We start from the raw sequence: 22,834 nt of genomic DNA on the forward strand, positions 1-22,834 counted from the left end.
GACGGATCGCATCCAAACAGAGTGCCTTTTAAACCCACAGCAGACTACAAACCTCCTGCATTTCAGACATTGGTGATGGGAGTGTACAAATGACTGCATCTGTCCTCACTCAACCATTTCACATTTCCTCCGTTCACCTGAAATAAATGTCTGCAGATTTAGCTTTTCTCATAAATGCCACCACCAGACATCCAGGCCTCTTGTGCAATCCCCTGTCCTGAAATATTAGCGAAGGGAATGTAACAGAGCTCTCTCGTGTTTATTTTGTCTCGACAGATTGAAGACACCCAAACGGGCAGTGTTTGCAGGCAGCATGCAGCTGTTGGCAGGAATTAAGCTGTGTACGGGGAGAGTATTGACAAACCATCCACACTACGAGGACCAGGCGCTCAGGGAGAGGACCAGACAGGTAAGAGGCTCAGATTTGTTTTCACAATCAGTAAGTTTGCTTGAATCGCAATTCAGTCCTAGCTGGATGTCCAGCACTTTCAAGTCTCGGGGGACAACAGACTCACTTTTTTGGGGTAAAAAACTAGTTTGAAAGATACAAGTCAATAGTGTTGGGTAAGTTTCTTCAAATTAAGTAATGAATTACTAATTGCTAATTACATCATTACAATTTTATTTAAGTTACTTTTGTTATTACTTTGTCTGAAAGTAATTTAATAATAATAATATTAATAATAATAAATAATATTAATAATAATATTAATAAATAATAATTATAATAATACTTCCTTACATTTATAAAGTGCTTTTCTGGACACTCAAAGCACGTTACACAATTTTTGGGGGGAATCTCCTCATCCACCACCAGTGTGCAGCATCCACCTGGATGACTCAATGGAAGTCATATTGTGCCAGACCACATACCAGCTGATTGGTGGAGAGGAGACAGAGTGATGAAGCCAATTATGATATGGGGATGGTTAGGTTATAGAGATGGTTGGCCTTGATGGACAGAGGCCAGTGGGAAAATTTGGCCTGGATGCCGGGGTTAAACCCATAGTTTTTTTCATTGAACATCCTGGGATTTTTAACGACCACAGAGAGTCAGGACCTCGTTTTAATGTCTCATCTGAAAGTCTGCGCTTACTGAGCAGTATAGAGTCTCCATCTGTATACTGTGGCATTAGGACCCAAACAGACCACAGGTTGAGCACCCCCTGCTGATCTCACTAATTACTTCATATGTAATTTAATCACTTGACTCAATAATGGTACATAAAAACACTATAGTTCTCTTTTAATTCTGTAAATGTGGGCCTTTTAGCTTTATAAATAAAATAAATAATACTAAAAAGAAAAGTTTAACAAAATTTTGGTCAAACACGAAACGTTTCACTGTATGTTTTAGGGCTGCACAACATGTCGTTTTAGCATTGATATCGCAATGCACACATATGCAATGTTCAATTTATAGTGATTATAAGATAAGATTATAGTGGATCAGGTACAATAGTTTGTCATTTCAAAGTTTCAAACATTTTACTATTAAGCGTTTCACAAGAATTTAAAAGCACACAGATGATTATGGTTGTATAGCTTTAACAAAGGTTTTTTATAATTTATTTATTTATATATGTCTTAAAACATTTTTAAACCTCAAAAACTAAATTTTAGGCCTTAGAAAGTATAAATAATAAATATAAAAAAGAGGAAAAATCAAGAGAAGCACAATTTTTTTTTTTTTTTATTTGTTGAAATTTTGTAGGTTGTAATTTGTTTCAATATTTAGCTTGAATTAAATTGTATAATCATTCCATTTTAAATATGTTTGGTGACTACAATATAATTTTTATAAATATATCTGTTTAATAAATCAGTTTTGTTTAAATGCACCAAAATACATTGCCCATATTCACTGAGAAATGGAGAAAATATTCATTTTCAAAATGGGGTGTACTCAATTATGCTGAGCACCCATCATAATCCTTGTGAATTATTTCCAAATAGAGAAATTCAACTCATCTGGAGTTTTGTACAACTGTTGTTGGACAAAGATGTTTTGTACGACAACAAAATACAATAATTCTGCTTCTCTGAATTGATTCATACAGAACTATCCAATATATGTACAGTATTTAAGGCAGGAATAAGTAACTGTAATTAAATTACCTAAAAATGAAAAGTAATCCCTTGCTTGACATTTTCAGCGGATAAATTTTAATTATAGTTATTTAATTATAGTTACCAGTTACTTTCTAACTAATTACACCCAGCACTGACAAGCAGTATCAAAATATTTAAAATACCAAACATGGATATATATTTAATGTACATAATTTACATTTAATATAGAAATGTAATGTTTGAATTCAGAACTAAACAGCCGACCAATCAGAATCCACGTCAAAAATGAAACGCTTCTCTGGACAAAGAACCAAACGGTTTCTTTTGCAATTATGCCTCATTATGTAAATTTGAAATAAATGAAGCAGCGGTAAATCAGTGAGAAATAAACAAGATAGTAACACCAAAAGACACTTTTGTGAAGATGTTGGGAGAAATAAATGCACTGAAGTCTGAAAGTGTGAACCTTTAACAAATCAGTTGATAATCTTAATGATGAAATTACAAATGGACCAAGTCAAGAAGATTGTGAGGAAATGGTTCATAAATCCTTTTTAAGAGCTTTCTTAATGACATATGCACTGTTACATACTCCTCATGAGCAGAAGTGTGACTTTTGGCATAATTAAATGAATTACATTTCTCGTCTGCGTTGTTGGAAGGAAGTTGCTTTATAACAGAGGGTGTCTTTATGAAGTGAAATAAACTCCACAGCACTATTATTATGTGTGGAATATATATATATATATATATATATATATATATATATATATATATATATATATATATATATATATATATCCTCCTGAATTAGTAGCTCTGTATATTTTTTCCCCATTTTCTTGTTAATGGTGGGAAGATTTTTTTCAACTAATTTCTAAACATAGTAGTTTTCATAACTAATTTCTAATAATTGAATTATGGTTATTTTCAAGACACCAGTATTCACCTTAAAATGCAAATGAATGGCTTTACTGGGTTATTTAGGTTAACTAAGTGAGTTGGGGTAATTGGTTTGTTCTGTAGACAATTTAAAAAATATATTGCTTAAGTGGGGCTTATAATACTGATCATAAAATGACTATGAAAGAATAAAAACCGCTTTTATTCTAGCCAAAATAAAACAAATAAGACTTTATCCAGAAGAAAAAAAAAATGATCGGAAATACTGTGAAATTTTTTTTTGCTCTGATAAACATCATTTGGTTAAAAATATATAAAAATCACAGGAGGGCTGATAATTCTGACTTCAACCATGTATACAAACACACATAAATACAAAACACACATATTAAGATATGTGATGTATACTTTTTCTAATCCTCATCTCTTTTCAGCTTCTGATTGTTTCGCTTGCTCTCTTTTCTATGTCATATTTCTTTTTCCTTTTGACTACAGGACATAGAGGTTTATTGCTTGAGTTTTTGAGGCTGAATGTTGAGGTTAGGAGGTGGTAGAAGCCTGAGGAGGATTTCTTATGATCAAATAAGAGTGTGTTCATTCTCATATTTTTAGGGAGGGAGAATATACGGTGCTGAACTGCTGGAGTCTCCTTCTATACCGTACCACCTTCATTCTGAGAATTGCTTTGACAAGAATGACCCAAATTTCATATCAAACTAAAACAATAAAAGCAAGATTCTCCGACTGGAGATAGAGGGTACAAGTGTGGTTGTGTTGGACTTTAAAATGAGGAGTCAGGAGGAAGCGCTTATTGGATTTGGGTTTGGTTTAAATTTATCTGTATTGATGTAACGATTCATCGTGAGTCGGTTGAAAATCAATTCTAATATGTGACGATTCAAACCAGTTGAAATGTTAAATGAATCGCGATACATGTTTTGAACAGAGGGGGCACTGTGTTTACAGGCGCAAACTCACTTTAACTGCAAGCGGCGAGAAAGAGGTGGGGCGGCAGAGTAAAATTACAGAGGTGAAGTGCGCCAGACAAACTGTGTGCAAATACTGCAAAAAGACGTTTACTTACACTAACAGAAGAACGAATCTGATGAACATAAACCGTCAACACAGGGAATAACTACTGTCACAGACGTCTGTACAAAAAAATAAGATAAAATAAAATAAATCCACTTGCTCGGAGCTACGGAGATCACACGATGCATCAGTGTTTTCATAGCGAATGTGAAGATTATTTTCAAATTAAAAGAGAAAGTTGTTATGTTACAGAAGCAGGTATTAGATTATTTTTACCCTCTCCTTTTCAAATGAGTTAATGCATATTTTAATAATTTGCTTATTATTATTGAATATTTAAAAATGTTCAAGAGTATCTCTTCTTGAGTGTATCACACTGATACTAATTCATTATATAAGTAATATTAATTATTCACCGTCATAATTATGTTCAACTCTTGTCTCAATTCTACTATATAATTAGTCATTTTATAATCAGTATTTTATGTCAGTGGCCAGTCCCCTAGAGCAGAGGGTCTATTGACCACCTCTAGGCATGTGCCGGTAAAAAATTCTGACGGTATGATAACCTTGGATAAAAAAAATCACAGTTTCACAGTTTTTTTTTTTATTACTTTGTATTGTGATTATTGCTCTAAAACCTGTTCTTTTTTATTGTGTGGGTAAAAACCAACTTTTTTCCCTTTTGAACACAATATATTTTATTTTGAGAAACATTTAAAATATTTTGTAACAGCAAACATGTCAGGCTGAATAATTCAGTTGAATCATTGACTTCTGCTTCATTTATTAAAAAAACAGATTTTTTAAACAATGTAAAACGCAATTTTTGGAAATCTTTTCTGCTGAAGATACTGTTGAAAGCACAAAAAAAAAATGTAGATAAAAAATGATGCACATACCTTAGGAACGGTATAGCAGAAAATGTTCACAGTTTTAAAACCTTGTCATTTGCAAACCACGTCATACCTTAAAAAAGGATTATCGTCCCATGCCTAACCACCTCTGTACACGCTGCTCTCTATTTGAGGAAAGACTTTCCTCTCCACACCAGCCATCTCAGTCCCCAGTGAAAGAGTTTTCTCATCAGCAGGGGACAATGTAAATGTACAAAGACCTCAGCTTATGCCAGAAAACATAGCTGATATTTCTTTTAAAAAAATGTGAAATCACAGCACCATCACAGTTTGTTTATATTCATGAGTCTTCTTTAGTTTGTATTCTTCTTTTTTTGGAATTAGTTTTTAAAATAACAGTTTAGTTATGGCAGAAAATATATTTAGCAAAAATGTTCAGCATTTAAGAAAAAAAAATGAAAGGGCTCTTCATCTTAAATTTGTTTCAAATAACTATGTTAAAAAATCATGACTAAATCATGAATCGTGAGAATAGTATCTGGAATCGTATCAAATCGTGAGTCTGGTGAATCGTTACATCCCTGATACGTAAATATTAAGTTCAATGGGATGTTTATACTTCTCGTTTATCCCTTTAGTTCAGCTTATTCCCATTCATTGACTTAATTTACATGGTAAGAAGCAATTAGTATTACAGTATTTTTTTTCTATTAAAAATAGTTACTATTAATTTATTAGTTTCTATTAAAATTAGCTACTGTATTGGAAATTTGGACTTTCACTTGCACATTCACAAAACTAATTGGCAACCCTGCAAAAGGAATCTCATTCTTACAAAACATAACCACACTTCATGAAAAGAGAATTTACAAACATGCAGAATTGCAAACGTGCACATTACAGAACATTTAATATAATATTTTTTAAACCTGCCAGTGAAAAATTGCTTTTGGTGGAGATTCAGGTTGATTGACTAGTTTTTCAGATGTATCACCACAAAACTGTTGAAAGTGTGGTGAAACTTCTTATTTTACTTTTTTTACTATTTTTACTTTTTTATTACTGTCCTACAGTGTACACAAATAAATAATTTAGAAAACTTCCAAAAATTGAGATATAGTAATGGTAATTTGGTCTACAACTTACAAAAAGTGTTAGAAACTAATATAAACTGACTTGGCAACACAACTAATCTGACCAATTCGAGCATATTAAGCTGTGGACAGGACGAGTTTATAAAGAACAAATCTAATGAGACTCTTTGAAAAATGTGCTGATGTGAAATGTATATTATGAAACGATTCAAATATTTTATGGCCTTAAATGCATGTCAAGCTGTTGAAGGACAACCTTCAAAACAAAATTAAAACACTTCAAAAACAGCTAGGAATGTCTATTCAAATGAATACTAGAAAAGGCTATTTTTAATGTGATTAATCATAAAAGGACACTAAATAGTATCAATTATTATTATTATTATTATTATTATTATTATTATTATAAAGCATTGTACACTGCTTAAAATGTTTAATATTTATTGCTTAGACCACAACAAACAACTTAGTCTAAAAATATATTTTGCTTCATAAGAAATTATCTAAAAATAGAGAGGGTAGATACAATGATCATCAAAAAAAAACTATGACATGAATAACTAGTAAATTAAAAAAAAATAATATTAAAAATTTTTAAAAATTATTAAAAATTTAATATTACTATTAAATAAGCTATTTTTCCATGTCGGAACACTACTAAGTTTAGTTTTAGTTGTTTTGATCTAGAGGCTCATCATTTCATCTGGAAGCAGAGCTCAGATTATCACCTGCATTCTCACCATTCATTTTGCAGCAGCATCTGATGATATGTGGTGCTTTGAAAGGTATTGTCATCACTCCTGGTTTTTGGTGTGTGTGTGTGTGTGTGTGTGCGTGCGTGCGTGCGTGTGTGTGTGTGTGTGTGTGTGTGTGTGTGTGTGTGTGTGATGATGTAAACATCCACACGACTTTGCCTTTGGTTGGCGAATGATAGAAACTCACTCATCAGTTCAATCAACCAATCGTGATCATCAATTATGTGGTTGTCCCACTCCCAACACACACACACCAATCATCATCATCTGTTATATGCCTCCCTCACCCTGCAACACACACCAGAGCAGATCTTATAGCTGATAGAGTCTCTCAGATGAAAAGCACTTTAATTACAGCAAATTAAATTGTTTATATTAGTTATATTATGAAATATATTAGTAATATAATGTCACTTGTTATTGTCAGTGACTGTAACAGTGTTGTAACGGGGGAAACAGGGATTTGTTACTGGCAAAATAACACAGTTTATTTATAACGGCATTATTCCCATCACTGGCCATTATTGCACTGACTGAATGACTCCCGAAACACAGTGCGCTCAAGTAGGCAAAGTGAATAGAACCACACTTTCGATGCTTTTGTATTTCATATGGTGTACTATTTGCTGATGCAATATTGATATATTTTTTCTCATCCAACACTGATGATGTGCCATCTTCCACCTCCCTTCTTTGCGAAAATGAAACATGAACACAACAGAATCAGAAAGAGCTTTATTGCCAGGTATGTTCACACATACTAGGAATTTGTGTTCGTGACAAAGCTTCTACAGTGCAACAGGATAACAGAGTCAGGACAAAAAAACAGATAATAAATATATTAAAAAAAAAAAAATAGAAGTAAGTAGTGAGTGCAAATATACAGATTGACAAGTGTATGTACATGTTTATTACTATATACAATGTTATATGTGCAGCTGTTATGTGCAAATTGGCATGTAAAGTGTGTTGTTAAATAAGTGTATATGTGTATAAAGTGTATAGCAGTAGTGATGTTGGTTCCACAATTATTATCATCAAGTGTTCATGAGATGGATTGCCTGAGGGAAGAAACTGTTTCTGTGTCGGGCTGTTCTGGTGCGCAGTGCTCTGTAGCGTCGACCAGAAGGTAAAAGTTCAAAGAGGCAGTGTGCTGGGTGTGAGGGGTCCAGAGTGATTTTGGCAGCCCTTCTGCTCGCTCTGGATAAGTACAGTTCTTGGGGAGTAGGAAGGGTTGTACCAGTGATTCGCTCAGCAGTCCGAACTATTCGCCGTAGTCTTTGGAGATCGTATTTAGTAGCTGAGCTAAACCAGACAGTTATTGATGTGCAGATGACTGATTCAATGATGGAGGTGTAGAACTGTTTCAGCAGCTCCTTTGGGAGGTTAAACTTCCTCAGCTGACGAAGAAAGTACAGCCTCTGTTGAGCTTTTTTGACAATTTGACAACATATTATAGGTCAATTCAAAATAATAGTTCTTTTTAATAGTGCTTAGTTACATATTGTGATGAAAAATTGTGCATAAATAGCTATACATCATATATTAGCAGAAATGTTATGAATGCATAGTTCATATTATTCAAGCCTTGTTGTCTTAGTAGAAATAGCATTGCTGTTGTCTTTTTGTAACGGCAATGCTATTTGGTCAGTTGCCATGGATTTTATCAGTTTCATCCGTTCTCTTCACTGTAGCGTGTGTGTCTGTGGCTTATGAGGAAATGAGTTTTAGTAGTGATGGTCTGTTTAATGCAGACATGCCAAACCTAATCAACGCATTCAATTATGCTGCTGTTTATATATGAAATATTGTAAATACATTTATGCGGTTTGTAAAACTACATACAATATGCACTGATCTTTTTTTTCCCGTTCTTCTGCTTACTTGATGGAACTGTAGTTCTGCTTAAAATATTACTAGCATTAAATATTTACATTTCCTCTTTATACATACAAACACTGTATATTTTAATAACAGCAAGTGTTTATTCTCTGCAAGCTTATAGTTTTCTGCAGGTAGAATCACCATCAGTGGCTTAATTAACGCATGTCTAGTAGAACAAGTCCTCCAATTCTCATAACTAAAGTCATATTATTCATCATTAAGACACTTTTTTTCACCTATGATTACCATGTTCAGTGATTTGATCACAAGTGGTCAGTTGGAACATTATCATCTACAGAACAAAGCATCGTTATTCAATAACTTGCCTAATTACCCTAACTGTAGTTAACCTAATTAACCTAGTTAAGCCTTTAAATGTCACTTTAAGCTGTATAGAAGTGTCTTGAAAAACATCTAGTAAAATATTATTTACTGTCATCATGGCAAAGATAAAATGAATCAGTTATTAGAGATGAGGTATTAAAACTGTGTTTAGAAATGTGTTGAAAAACTCTTCTCTCCGTTAAACAGAAATTGGGGAAAAAAATAATGGGGCTAATAATTCAGAGGGGCTTCAACTGGATGTATATATGTAATACTAAACTGCAGATAAGAAATAACAAATGGGTTATATGCACAGAAGTGTTGTTCAGCCACAGAAATCTTCCACTGACAGATTGATGTGACTTTTCAATTTCATAAGGGACTTTTTACAGCATCGATAATGTAGATATTTATTTAGTTTAACAACAAAACATCAGTAAACATCGCTATTCTGCCTAGCCTGCTTTACTGAGGTGAAGTTGGTTTTGTATGCACATCACATTAGTTTGATATGAATATAAAACGTCAAAATATCAGTGATTTTTGCACAATGACAACCTGTGATGCGCTCCCGATTTATTTTACCATGCTACTTTTAATATTTGGGCTGAAATAACATGTAAGTATGGCTTAGTAATAAGTGAAATTCCTGCACGCCGTCGGCCAACCGCTAAGCATACAGTAGTCGCTTTAGGACTAAGCGCATGAGAGAGTGAGACCAGCGATCCTTGCATGCATAAAATATAGCACATTATGACAAGTTTTGCTTGGTACACAACTGAAAACGTGCTAGATATAATACAGTTTTTCATTGGGAATTGTGGTATTATAAAGTACTATACATTTTTCTAACTGGCGAATGACATGATGTAGTGCGTCTCTGTCATCTATAATGGGCGCGTTGGTGATTTCAGGAGGTGTGACTTTGGACAGCAGGGGAGGGATTGTGTTTCAAAGATATTATGCTAACTGGTTAGGATTTATGCAGAAGACCTGCACTGTAACAAAAATCTATCATTTTATGGTTTATTTCTGGGGTGCCGGAAAAAAAAAAAAGTACAATAACTGCCGTTAAATTACAGAAATTTACTGTAGAATAACATACATTAAATTTTCTTAAATTTAAATTTCTGGTTATTTTACAGTAAATTTCTGTAATTTAACAGCCTTTATTTTACGGTTTATTTCCTGCACCTCAGCTGTTGGTAATAAACTGTAAAATTACGTCTTTTTTTAATAATGTACTGCATCTTTAAGCAAGTCTCATGTAAATGCTTAAAATTAATCTGGAACCACATTTGGAAAGTCTCAGTTTGTCTGGATTTGCAGTTTATAGTTGTGTGTTTAAATAAATTACACTCGCACACGCACACGAATGGCTCAGATGCAAAAAACTTATTCAAAACTTTCTAAAGTGAGCGTTTCCCTCAGCCTCCTATGTATATTTTCAGTTATTTCACATTAAAAGCAAAGAAGATAACCTATTCCATTCAATAAAATAAATATACTCAACCTACACATGGGAGCCTTAGGGGGAAAAAAGCTCATTTTAGAAGAAAATTTCAGATTCAGATCAAGCCCTTAAGAGTTTTTTGCACCTGAACTTCTGAATTGATATATGTCTAGATAGATGACAGGGGGTCGCTTGGTGATTTACAAAAGTCAAATGAATTTGATAAACTTTTTGAATTACCATATTTTAAACATAACACACAAAGGATAAAGATAGTAGTTTTTAATAGATGAGATAAAAAACAACAACATGCAAATGAAAAGCCATCAGACTTTCAAATCATTTTTATAGAATTGATGTGTTTTCGTTAGATTAACAACACGGCAATGGCGTCAGCTGCAGTGGATTGATTTTATAGCACCAGATTAAACTTTCTGACACCTTCATGGCAATCGAATACATTAAAAATAAATACAGGCCATGACTGAACATCTAGGATGATCTCTGATTAGCGAGGATAGACTTGTGCTGAAAACATTGTGTCCACCAGTCTCTTTAGCTGAGGTTAATATTAGTTAATATTAACCTCATGTAGGTTAATATTAAATAAAGTTAATATTAAATATTAATATTTAATATAGGTTAATATTAAATAAAAAAAAAATGACTTTGTTATTTTAGGGGTCGCGGGGTGAAAAGTTTGGGAACCCCTGACCTAAAATATCAAAATGGTGCCATTTTTTTTTTCAGATAAGTAGATACAAATTATCAATAAGAAAGCAAAGTTGTAATAAATTCAATGTTGAATCATTGAATAATTCTTTCTAAATCTACTTTTTGTAAATGTCTACTTGATACTTTTCTCATTTAACACAATAATGACTTTACATTTACTTTTGGTGCTAATTTCTGGTAATTTTGCTAATTTTTGGTACTAATTTCTCAGTCCATTTAATATGCAACTAATTTGAGATTAATAACATTAATCGCTACATTGTGTAATTAATTAGATGAAAAAATCTAATCAGACAGCCTTATGTGTGTGCGTGTCTTATATAAGTAATATATTTGTTTCCTGCAGGTCTATCAGATATATGCACGGCAGTCTGCTGAGGAAGTTCATAAAGTGCTGGGTTTGGTTGGAACAGACTACATTGTACTGGAGGACAGCATCTGCTATGAGCGCAGGCACAGCCGTGGCTGTAGGCTGAGGGACCTGCTCGACCTGGCAAACGGACATGTAGGTCACACACAGCAGCTCCAGTTCATGCCCACACACACACACACACACACAGTCAGTCAAACTTTCTCTGCAAAAACGAGAGTTTTTCAGAGCTGCTGAAATGAACAACTTTGCCCTTTACTGTATTCCACACATGGCTATAAACAAATACCATTTGGATTAGACGCTAAGCTCACTGGTCTTGCTGTATTTCCATCTCCCAAAGCTCTCAGAGGTATTTTTATTTCTTACATTAAATGTCTATAAACGGTTTGTGTAAAGTTGACGCTTACATTTTTCATTTTGTCACATAATCTTGTTCTCACTCACCCACAGCTCATAGTTATTAAATACCGCTTCACCCTGAGCACAATCTACCTTGAGTGACTTTTTTTCCACTCGGGGAGCTTGATTGTTCTTCTGCCGTTGATTACAGCAGTGCATAATATCTGACAAAAGCAAAATTTCCAACGTCTAAGCCGCAGCACTTTATGTTTGTCTGTGCTCAGCCGGCTTTAAAAAAAAAAAAAGCATCTCTTCCACAACCAAGTATAGAGCTCTGGCTGAAAATAGCTTGTCAGCAGTTGTCATTCATGCATCTGAGGTGAATGCCATGCCTTTGAAAGATCTCACAGAAGTTTGCCTCACTTGCTCCTCTGATCCGACTTTGAGCAGTCAATGAAAGAGCTTCGTTCACTTACTCGTTTGATGGAGCCCGGTTCCTTCCTCCAGGCTGCCTCCAGTCATTTGGATACGATTCACTCTTCTAGCATGTTCTGTGCTGTGTGTTATTATAACCTTGATTAAATCTGTCTGGCTTAATTAAAACTTGCTAATTACAGACAGAATCACCAAAGAAGCGGTTGCATGTGCAATAGCAGCAGCCCAAAAATGTGCAGTGTGGGATATTCTTCTTCTCTCTCTCTATTTTTTTTTCCATTTCACTCTGATCTCTCCCATGGGTGGCGGTTCTTTCTATCTCTGGGTGTGTAAACGATCTCACAGCAGCTTTTCAAGGCCCTTTGGTTAATTTGGGAATATATCTCAAAGTAAATGTTTAAAAAACCTTAGGGCACATTTTTTTTTCTCTACGATTTGAAAGATAAAGAAGTGGAATGCACTTTAAAAGAAGGCTTCTGAGACCTTACTTCATCAGAGGATCTGCTCCAGATTTCACACACACATAAATAAAAACAGTTTCAAGAACGATTTGTGTATGTGTTTATTACAGATCATGGATGGCCCAGGTGAAAATGACCCGGATCTCATCCCAGCATCTCATCCGCGGTTTTGTGAGGGCATAAAGACCGACATGCCTCCGTATTCAACCCTCTTCACTCGAGTGTTCAAAAACAAGACCTTTAACGTGTACAAACTCAAGAAGCTCAAGAAGAAGCACAAAGCCGCGAGCGGTCCATAACGCTCATTCCTCAACAGCAGTTGCCCACCTTCACTGGATGTCTGAACGCCCCATCTGGAATGTTCAATGAGTGTGTGATAGTACCAGGTGTGTGTGTATGTGTTTGAGAGAGAGATAGAGAGATGGTTGATTGAGCCAGCACGCGTTAGATGATTTGGTGGGTGTTTGTGTGTGTAAATCTGTTCTGAGCCAGTCTGCCGCAACATGAGCTCAAGTTTAACGTGGAGAAAAGGGAGGAAAATCTGTTTTGCTCTTAAAGATCGCTGTGTCTTTTTTGACACATGCCCTTGTATCATACTGTTCATTTGCTGTACACACACGTTCGCTACTTAAAGAAAACGAGAGACGAACATGCAACAACAACTGCTTTCACGAACCCATTCCTGTCACGCTTCCAACGAAATGAAAAAGAGATGGGCGGAAAATGCTTTGTAATTTGAATTTGCAAGAGCAGCTTGGGGTAATTGGCATCTGTGGCAGTGTTTTCTTTTTATCTGCCAAACCGTTGGTCGGTGTCAAGTTGGGCTTCATCCTGCTGTCTGGCTGATTTTAAAGGGAAAATAGAAATTTACTGGCATTTGCCAAAACAAAAACAGATTGACAAATTGAAGTAGAAGCCTTAAGGTTGGGTGTACTCCAGGGGTGTCCAAACTCCGTCCTGGAGGGCTGGTGTCCTGCATAGTTTAGCTCCAACTTTCTTCATCACACCTGCCTGGAAGTTTCTAGTTTACCTAGAAAGAGCTTGATTAGCTGGTTTAGGTGTGTTTAATTGGGGTTGGAACTAAAATATGCAGGATACTGGCCCTCCAGGACCGAGTTTGGGCACCCCTGGTGTACATGTTGCAGATTCTAATGGTTGGAAGATTGTAAGTCCATGTGCACATCGCAATTGAGTTTAGGTGAAATTTGTTCAGACTCAGTGATTATTCATATTAGTTTATTCATACATTTTTCTTCAGCTTAGTTCCTTTATTCATCAGGGGGTGCCACAGCGAAATGAACCGCCAACTTATCCAGCATATGTTTTACACAGCATATGCCCTTCCAGCTGCAACCCAGTACTGGGAAACATCCATACACACTCATTCACATACATACACTACGGCCAATTTAGTTTATTCAATTCCCCTATAGCACATGTCTTTGGATTGTGGGGGAAACCGGAGCACCCGGAGGAAACCCATGCCAACACGGGGAGAACATGCACACAGAAGCAAACTCCACACAGAAATACCAACTGACCCAGCTGAGACTCAAACCAGCGACCTTATTGCTGTGAGGCGGCAGTGCTAACCACTGAGCCACTGTGTCATGATTTTATGACACTGCAAATTGCAAAACAACTGAAACACTGCTTTTGACCTTCTCCCCCTCTCTCTTCCAGTTCGTAAATTCCTCTCACACGTTATGAGCATTAAGATATCCATGTGACCTCTCCTGATGGAGAATTATTTTTAAAAAATGTGTACGAGCTTTGTACAATAGCAAAAGTGCCATAATTAGTAGGGATGCTCCGATCAGGATTTTTCAGCCGATACAGAGTACCGATTCCTTGTCATGGTCATCGGCCGATACTGATGTTCCTAAGAGAATAAATTAAGGATGCTGAATTTAATTCCTTAAACAGTCTCTTATAAACACTATTAATCATTATTAACTATTAAGTATTTATTGTAAATAATTATAATTATAAGACTAACAGTGCAATTTGGAAATATTGCAAATGATGGAAGAAAATTCCAACGTCTCAATCAAGAAAAGGTTTGGAGCGCATTTTTGATGCATAAGAAGTTAAAATGCAATCTATTTACTTCTAATCCATTACTTCTTTACTAAAAGGAAGTAGGTCTATAAAGTACTGTTTATTGTAATAAGTAAATTACAACAAGTTATATTATTAAATATTCATGTTCAAAATATAATGTATAATGTTGCTAATCCCCAACTAACACAAACACTTGCAATCAGTTCATGAGATCAGCCAGGGGTAAATTTCCCAAACAACGACATAACTCGCGGCTGAACTATAGTAGTACGATGCATCATTTGGGAAAATATGATGGAGTGATGAGTGTTTCCCATAACGGTAGTTTCTCTGTCGCAGATCCATCGTTTGATCCATGTTAGTTATAGTTTATTTGTGCAAATTATATTGTTTTATACACACTTGCATTTAAAAAAAAAATCCAACATTAGTTTTGGGGAAAAACCTAGAGTGTTTTCCATATTAATTGAAACAACACACATAGGACCTATATGTTTCCTTAACAAATTTTATTGAGAATATTCCATATAAAATCACTTAGCTAACACGTATTTCAATCTCATAGATAAATCATATAAATCCTTAATGGTTGTAGGCCTAATTTACAGTAGGCTATTTATTAAGAAATGAAAAAAAAATATTCATTATTATTATTATTTTTAGTACTATTTTAGTGTTATTATTATTAAGTAGGATATTGTTTTAAATTATTGTAATCAAGTATCTATATATTAGATTTTTTTTAAAAAGTCTACTTTCACAGTTTGACACATTCTGCAGTAATGTTCTAACCAACAGGCCCATGTCATATACAGTACAAATACATTTCTTAATAAATAACCTACTATAAATTAAAAGCATTAACGTATGCTATGGTTTTGTTTTACAAGCTTTGAAGACAATGTAAATTCCGCTTTTAAATAATAGGTCACCTATAGCTTTTGTTTTGAGTCACGGCTGTGTTCAAAATGGCATAAATGTTTTCAAAATGCACTATGAAGGGAGCGCAATTGTCAATATGAAGATTGTTAAAACTGAACTGTAAAAATACTAAAAAGCAAATTACACCTATTTTTTTTTGTCTTAAATCATTCAGAGTTTAAATGTTAGAATGTTTTGAAGGAATAGGGCATATAGGGATAACTAGGAATAGAACATAGACAGGAAATTTTCTAACTAGAGGTGTAGTTACAACCGTACAAGTTTGCGACGCAGTTTGCGAATGTTTGTTGGAACAATGGGTTTGCGAAACATCAAATCAATAAACTATGTTTGTAACGACAGAACTTGCAGTGTTAGTTAGCTAACCATAGTTCTCGGAAACGCACCCTAGATCAGCAAGTACTGATCGAGTCATTAAATATGATTATCGGCTGATCTCGATCTCTGGCTGATCGATCGGAGCATCCCTAATTGTTACCTTTTAAAAATAAATCAGTTTCATTATTGTACATTCTTTGATTGAGGACATAGAAATAGTGCCACATTTCATATTCCAAAACCTACAACTTATTCAGGTTTTTTCACCGATTCCCAGTGCCATCTGTAAAAACTACTATATGTTTTGTGATTTAGTTGTGCAAGTAGATTGTCGCAGTAGGTGGTTAAACTACTTTAGAGATTTTATGTTGTAAACCAGTTTACAGGGGTATTAAAATTAGCACGGTTAGGTTAAATGTCCTTTTAGTCCTCCATTGTTGTTTTTAATGTAGTTCGGTGGAGTTATTTTTAAACAGAGTTAAATATATTGAATGGTCAACAATGTCATGATGTTCAATTATCCATCTTAAGCTTTAAATGAAAAGCTTTCAGTGTATGAAAGTGCCTTTCCATTTGAATAAGCTCTAAATCCATTGACCAACAAGTCATGCATTCAAAAGACCTTCAAACGAGTGGCCTCAAGTGCTACTAAAATGTACCTACCTTCGATCTTTGCTGCTTTTTTTTCCCCAGGCTGTAAGCTGAATGTCATTGTACAGAGGTTCTCTGTGTGGTGCAAACTATTTTGAATATATTTGAAGGAGACATATTATGCACTTTTTTCATTAAAGAGCCCCTATCATACATTATAAAAGGTCATATTTTGGTTTTGGGGGTCTTCAACAACAGTCTGATATACATGCAAGGTCAAATAACACTTTTATTGTCTTATAATATGCATTCATTTGTACATAATTATCCCAACGACTCCCATATGAGCGATTCATTTGTTCCCAAAGCCCTCCTTTGCATGAGGTTAATCTGCTATGATTGGTCCGATGACCCAGTCTGTTGTGATTGGTTGACTGGGTTCAGCGCGAGACAGAGAGAAATGCCCACTACGATTATGAAGTAGCACTCAGAGTATGTGAGAGACCAATCAGGAATGCAATTAAGTAATGCAGTTAAACACCAGCATATTACTCTACTCTTAACACCAACCCAAAGTAATAACAACTACACAGATTCAGTTTTAATCCACACAGTGGCAAAAGTTGAACTATTTCGAAAATTATTAATTATTAATTACACTAATTAATTAATAATTAAATAATTATTAATTATTATTAATTACACGCCATGCGTGTGAGGAAGAGCTGATGGTTGCCATAGAATTGACAAACGGCAGAGGATTGCGAGTTCAGAAACGCATTTAAATCGGTAAAGAAGCACGCGTCGCAATTTCAACGTGGTTTTGGAAGCAATATGTGAATAGCCCCATAAAGATTTAACCTGAGAGATGCATTACAAGCACTGATCTATAACAGAGAGGTAATTACAAGTCGCGCGGAGCGATTACAAGTTACAACACACAATTAAATACATATTTTGCAAACAACAGAAAACGAGACAACCATTTTAATTACACTTACATGTTATGATCCGGAGGAGGAAGAAACTGGTCCATATGATCTGTCAGTGATCATCATCTTCATGTCATGATCAGTCCCATGGTCCCCCGCGCTCCTCTAGTGTTTGAAGGGAAAGGCTTGTTCACATTTTACCAGATCTGGCACTTTATATTTGGTGATGTACCGTATCAACATTGACACGTTCAGGCAGAAGATCCAAACCCAACACGATTCATTTATTCAACTCTGAGTCGATTATTTTGTCAAGGAATCAATAGTTTTAAACAAGGTGCACTTTCAGATTTAAACCTCAGCTGGATGTTTTTATTCACTTAGTGCTGTGTTACACACTGCAGGGAAGCTCATTTTCAAACACCCATAATAGGGGCTCTTTAAAAAAAAAAAAAAAAGGTCTCAGTTGTGCTCAGAGTGTGTTTTTGAAGTTTCAGATCAAAATGCAATGCAGATTACTACACCATGTTGTACATGCCATTTTTGGTTGGGGAAATGATGTTTTAGCATGGAAATGTGCTGCTCCAGCTTGTTTCTCAGATACTCTCAATACAAAATATTTCACTTTCACCAGCTATCTTGTGACACTTCAGGTCTTTGCTATGAATGCTTGTCATCTGCATGCATTGTAAAGCCTTGTCAGCTGAAACTTCTGATATAACAATTTCTTAGCACACAGATTTGCAACACAAATAATGTACCAACCGTACATTATGTTAGTAAATGAAAGTTTTCTTCAGCATCTTGCTTGTAAGGTTTGCTTCTGATTAATGGGGATAGACACACAAAAGAATGTGTAGACTTTTACCATTGAAATAGCACACACTGTGGACACACATCAATGTTAGAACACCATGTAAAAGTGTATAATATGTCCCCTTTAAAGTATTTAAAGATAACCATAGCACGTTTTCCCGATAATTCATTTGTATAACAAGAGGGCTCCTCTGTGACATTCTGTTATTTTATTATAATATGGTGAAACAGCTATTGTTACCTTAACTGTCAAACTGTTGATGTAAACCCTTGTTTTACACAACGTCTCTGTCATAACACACTGTCCCTCAGGAGATGATTTTTTACGGAGCTGTGCTTTGATTTGATGTGTTGATATTGTTTAACTGTAAGAGTTCTTCGGTACGGTTCATTGCACTAGTTTTGTCGCTGTGGTGTTTCACGCAGACGGATTGTTTTCATTTGTGTCAAAAGTGTTGATTTGTCTTTGGATGTTCAGTGTTGGTTTCCATTTTTGTATTAAAGCAGATTTGTAAGGTGGATGTTTCAGATCTCTGTCACTACAAACAGGATTTCAGGCATTTGAAGTCAAATCACAAAGGCGTTTTTGATAAATGCAGGTCAGAGATTTTGGGCTGCTCTCGTTTCATGTGCAATATCCCCAAACTAATTACAGCTCCGTTTCTATAGAAAATAGGCCACTTATTCATCAAGAGACTTACAGCAGATGAAATTAAAAGCCTGCTGTTTCATTTGAATATAGCAGTGTTTAACGGTAATGCTCACTGAAGTACCATTGAAGCTGTAACAGAAGAACTCCATTTATTAAGGAAAAAGAAAAGCAATTTAAAGGATGCAAATATACAAAATGCCAAGATACTTTGAACAACTTAAATAATAAATAATACATGAGGAAAAACAAGCTTTAAACAGAATTAGATCCCTTTATATATATATATATATATATATATTTAAAAAGCAATTACTTCCTTTTTGATATGCACAAATGAGGTAAAAACATTGTTTCACAAAATAGAGTACTATATATTCACCACACAAATAAACAGGTGGCCTTGGTTCAGTAAGATAGGGAATTCTGCGATTCAAAGACAGAGCCATCGCGCTTCATTCATGAACACTCACACCTCTCACTGGATTCCCAATCCCCTTGACAAGGATAACTCCAAGCGCCAATCCCTTGGCCTTCTTTTAACTCATGAAATAGCTAGCATTGCACTTCCAACTATATTCCTCAGCTTCATCTTGAAAACCTTCTTTATACTCTTGTTGCTGCCTTTGGAAATATTGGCACTTTTTGAGATCTGTAATAAGAGTGACGACTTCTCCGTCGAGTTTTTCCAACTCCCATGATCCTTTGGTTCACAGCATGACAGTGAGCGATCAGTTCACATTAGGATTAGCACTCTGATGTCTTTTAACACACTCCTACTCGCTCTAGTCTCCTCAGCCAGCCTGTCATGCTCCACATACGGCATTCTCCAGAAAAATAAATAAATAAATAAATAAAACTCAAATGATAAAAGGAGGGCAAAAACATTGCCTTAAAATGCATAAAATACAAGGTTGGCATTTGAGGCCTCACGGGGGAGACTTTTAGTTATTCCATTTGCACACACAAGCCTTGCCTTTCCTTCATCCCATGCAGCTTCACCACATGCGTTCACAAGCCCATTAAACGTTACATAGGAGGCGCTAAGGGCCTGAAACCGCTGGACTGGACTCACTCCGAGAAAGCACCTGGTGCCATGTCCCATCTCCTCACTGCAGTGCCGAATAATGTGATGGGATACAGGGAATTATTTATAGTTGAACAGGAAATGGTGTTACGGTAGGGTAAGCTGGTTTGGTTAATATTACAATACTTTAAAAAGGAAGCGAACCAAAACAGTAAACTTTAGTTACATACTGAAACAGTAAACATTACTGTACGCTTCTCCAGCAGAGCTCAAATTCATGTTTTAGTTGATCACACTGAGCAACACGCACATTCGTTCATTTGTCTTAATGGCTATCCTTTAGTTTGGCAGACTCTGATTGCCACCGCTCAATAAAGCGTGAGAGCCAAGAGAGTGTTCGATAGTTTTCAGCTACAGAATACTTCCATCTCATGCCAGCCACTCAGCCTTGTCCCTCAGCCACATTTGTATTCCAGCCGTTCCATTGCTCCGTTTTGGCTAGAAAGAGAGGACAAAATTTGTATTCCCAAGGAATGTCTCCTAAAATGCCAAACAATAAGGCTGCTTTCTGTTTCATTTTCCTCAGTGTTTTTCACACATCTTCAGTTTTTATTGGTCTTTTTCCCCTCACACTGCCTCTTTCAACCTCACATCCGAGTGAATAGAATCTAAGTGGAGGGCTGAGCAAATCGAAAAAAATAACCGCTATCCTTGTGTAAAGTTATGATTGATGAACACAAGTGGCCACCCTGACAGAACAAGCGCCAAGCTGATTTCAGAAAGCGGCCAGTGAAGGGGGATGACAAACTCCCTCCTAGTCGCATCCAAGAGGTTTACTTTCTTTCCCGACTTTCTTTTATTTAACACATAGACCATACAAACACATAGAATGGGATATCAGGAAAGGTCCGAGTGAAGCACGTCTTAGACGCTCTGCCAGCGTCAGTCACAAAGACAATGAATGTATCCACTAAAATCATTGTCATCCGCAGTTCACTTTAATAAAGATGCCCATGCTGGGCTTTGAAATTGCCATGACCACAGCTTGCTGTGTCCTGGAATACCACTTTCCATTTGCTGCTCATTGAGAGTCCCAAATGTCACCCGGCTCTAAATGCAGAGGGAGGGTCTCGTACGAAGTAATACATCCAGAGAAAGTCGAAGCATAGGACTTTTCAGCATAAGATAAAGTCCTCTGGTTTTTAGGCATGTCTTTAGTGGTCTCCATCCTCTCCTCGAGCTACAAGAACACTTCCCAGCAGTTCCTTAGAGGTCGCTGCCCTCGGCCCGCTCATAGAGAGCTTTCAGCTTCTCAAAGCGAGGCCCCCACTCTTTCAAACACTCATGACCTGCTGCCATTCCTTCTTCCAGCCCAGCGGAGCTGAAGGAACTCAGTGACCCGGCCAGCGAGCCGCCCCCCTCCGTGGAGAAAACCTGCAGGGAGTCGAAGGGCGCCGTCTCTGGGTGCTGGTCGGCATCACGGATAATTTCACACAGGTAGCGGGCCAGGTCCTGGCTGGAGAATGACAGGCTCTTTCGGGCCAGCTGTGCCGCCCGACTGGGATTTGCAGTCTGGCCTTGAGCCGGAGAGCGGCAGGGGGGGACATCCCTGCGGATGGTGGCAGATCCCGAGGAGATGGAGGAGGTGGTGGTGGTGGCTGTTCCCGCTCTGGAGGGGGGGTCAGGCTGGCAAAAGTGTTGCTGTTGCTGCTGCGAGGGTGGGTGGTGGTGGATGGCCCTCGAGCGGCTGTACTGCACCGACTGTGCTGGACTCGGTTGCAGGGACTTCTGGAGCTCTGCCATGTCATAGGCATTCTGAAGGAAAGTGAGAAAGAGAGAGAGGGGGAAATGAAATGCATAAAGCGCTGACAAATAACAAGATCATTAGCCTTACATAATGTGCCATTACATTCAGGAACTGGTGTAATAACAACTGCGTCTGTCACAAAAAACTGCTACGACTTATAAGTCTGAGCTCACTGACAAAATAAGCCGCTTGTCTGTACTTCTTCATCACGTAATTTATTATCCCCCAAACTGTTAATGGCATTAATCCGGATTCAAGCTGCTAACGCTGCGTTATGATTAACACCTTTATGTGTGCCTTCCTGCACCTGAGAGGAAGAATCCTGACAGACGCAGCCCCGCATTACACACCAAGTCAACACAACAAAACAAGATAGCGGTCCCCTTTTCCCATTGAGTGTCAGCATTAATCCCATTTCACCGAGGATGATTCTCCTCGTTATTTAGCAGTGCAGCTCTCGGGGGAGGAAGAAAAACATATAATGCCCCGTGAGGAAAAAATAGACGACAAGAAGAAGAGGAGGAGGAGGAGGAAGAGAGACAGAGAGGGAGGTGTGGGTCACAGGGGTGTGGGCGTAATTGATTACATGATGAGGGAGATGTGTGAAGCCTCATCAGATGGAGAGAATAAGAGCACCACTATGCATCTGATAATCACGTAACAGGATTTACACACAGCAGATATGAGAATGAAGGATCCTGCAACACATCTACACCCACATACCTCAGACAGATCAGAGGAGCAGGCAGTTACATCAAACAAGCCTGAACCTTTTGTTCGGTGGGATTCTCATAGACAAGAATGGCACATTATGACTGAAATAAGTCTCTCGGCACTCAGCAAAGCCACTTGTCATCAGCATCAGAGAGCAGTTTTTTAAATGTTAGACGTTGTCATAGAGACAAACTGACAGGGCGTCATGACAACCCGGGCAAGTTGTCATAGTAACTTTGAGCACTCAGCTGTCCTC

The 22,834-nt window shown here is 36.7% G+C and overlaps 2 protein-coding genes across 4 annotated transcripts in view; one reads left to right on the forward strand and one right to left on the reverse strand.

Annotated features, from left to right (window-relative positions):
* The window catches only part of dpy19l3 (dpy-19 like C-mannosyltransferase 3), an 86,035-nt gene extending 71,238 nt beyond the window's left edge, over window positions 1–14,797 (forward strand). For all 3 annotated transcript variants that reach the window (XM_056462006.1, XM_056462005.1, XM_056462004.1), the window contains 3 exons: window positions 277–409; window positions 11,457–11,615; window positions 12,829–14,797. In XM_056462006.1, the coding sequence (XP_056317981.1) occupies window positions 277–409; window positions 11,457–11,615; window positions 12,829–13,017 (481 nt within the window). In that variant the 3' untranslated portion in view covers window positions 13,018–14,797. The remainder of the gene's footprint in view (window positions 1–276; window positions 410–11,456; window positions 11,616–12,828) is intronic.
* Window positions 14,798–19,324: 4,527 nt separating this feature from the next.
* si:ch211-186j3.6 (neural-cadherin) overlaps window positions 19,325–22,834 on the reverse strand; it is a 440,558-nt gene continuing 437,048 nt past the window's right edge. Inside the window, 1 exon segment of the mRNA XM_056462007.1 lies at window positions 19,325–21,872. Within this exon segment, the coding sequence (XP_056317982.1) occupies window positions 21,324–21,872 (549 nt within the window). The 3' untranslated portion in view covers window positions 19,325–21,323.

The sequence above is a fragment of the Danio aesculapii genome, chromosome 7 (genome assembly GCF_903798145.1).
Source record: "Danio aesculapii chromosome 7, fDanAes4.1, whole genome shotgun sequence".
NCBI lineage: Eukaryota > Metazoa > Chordata > Actinopteri > Cypriniformes > Danionidae > Danio > Danio aesculapii.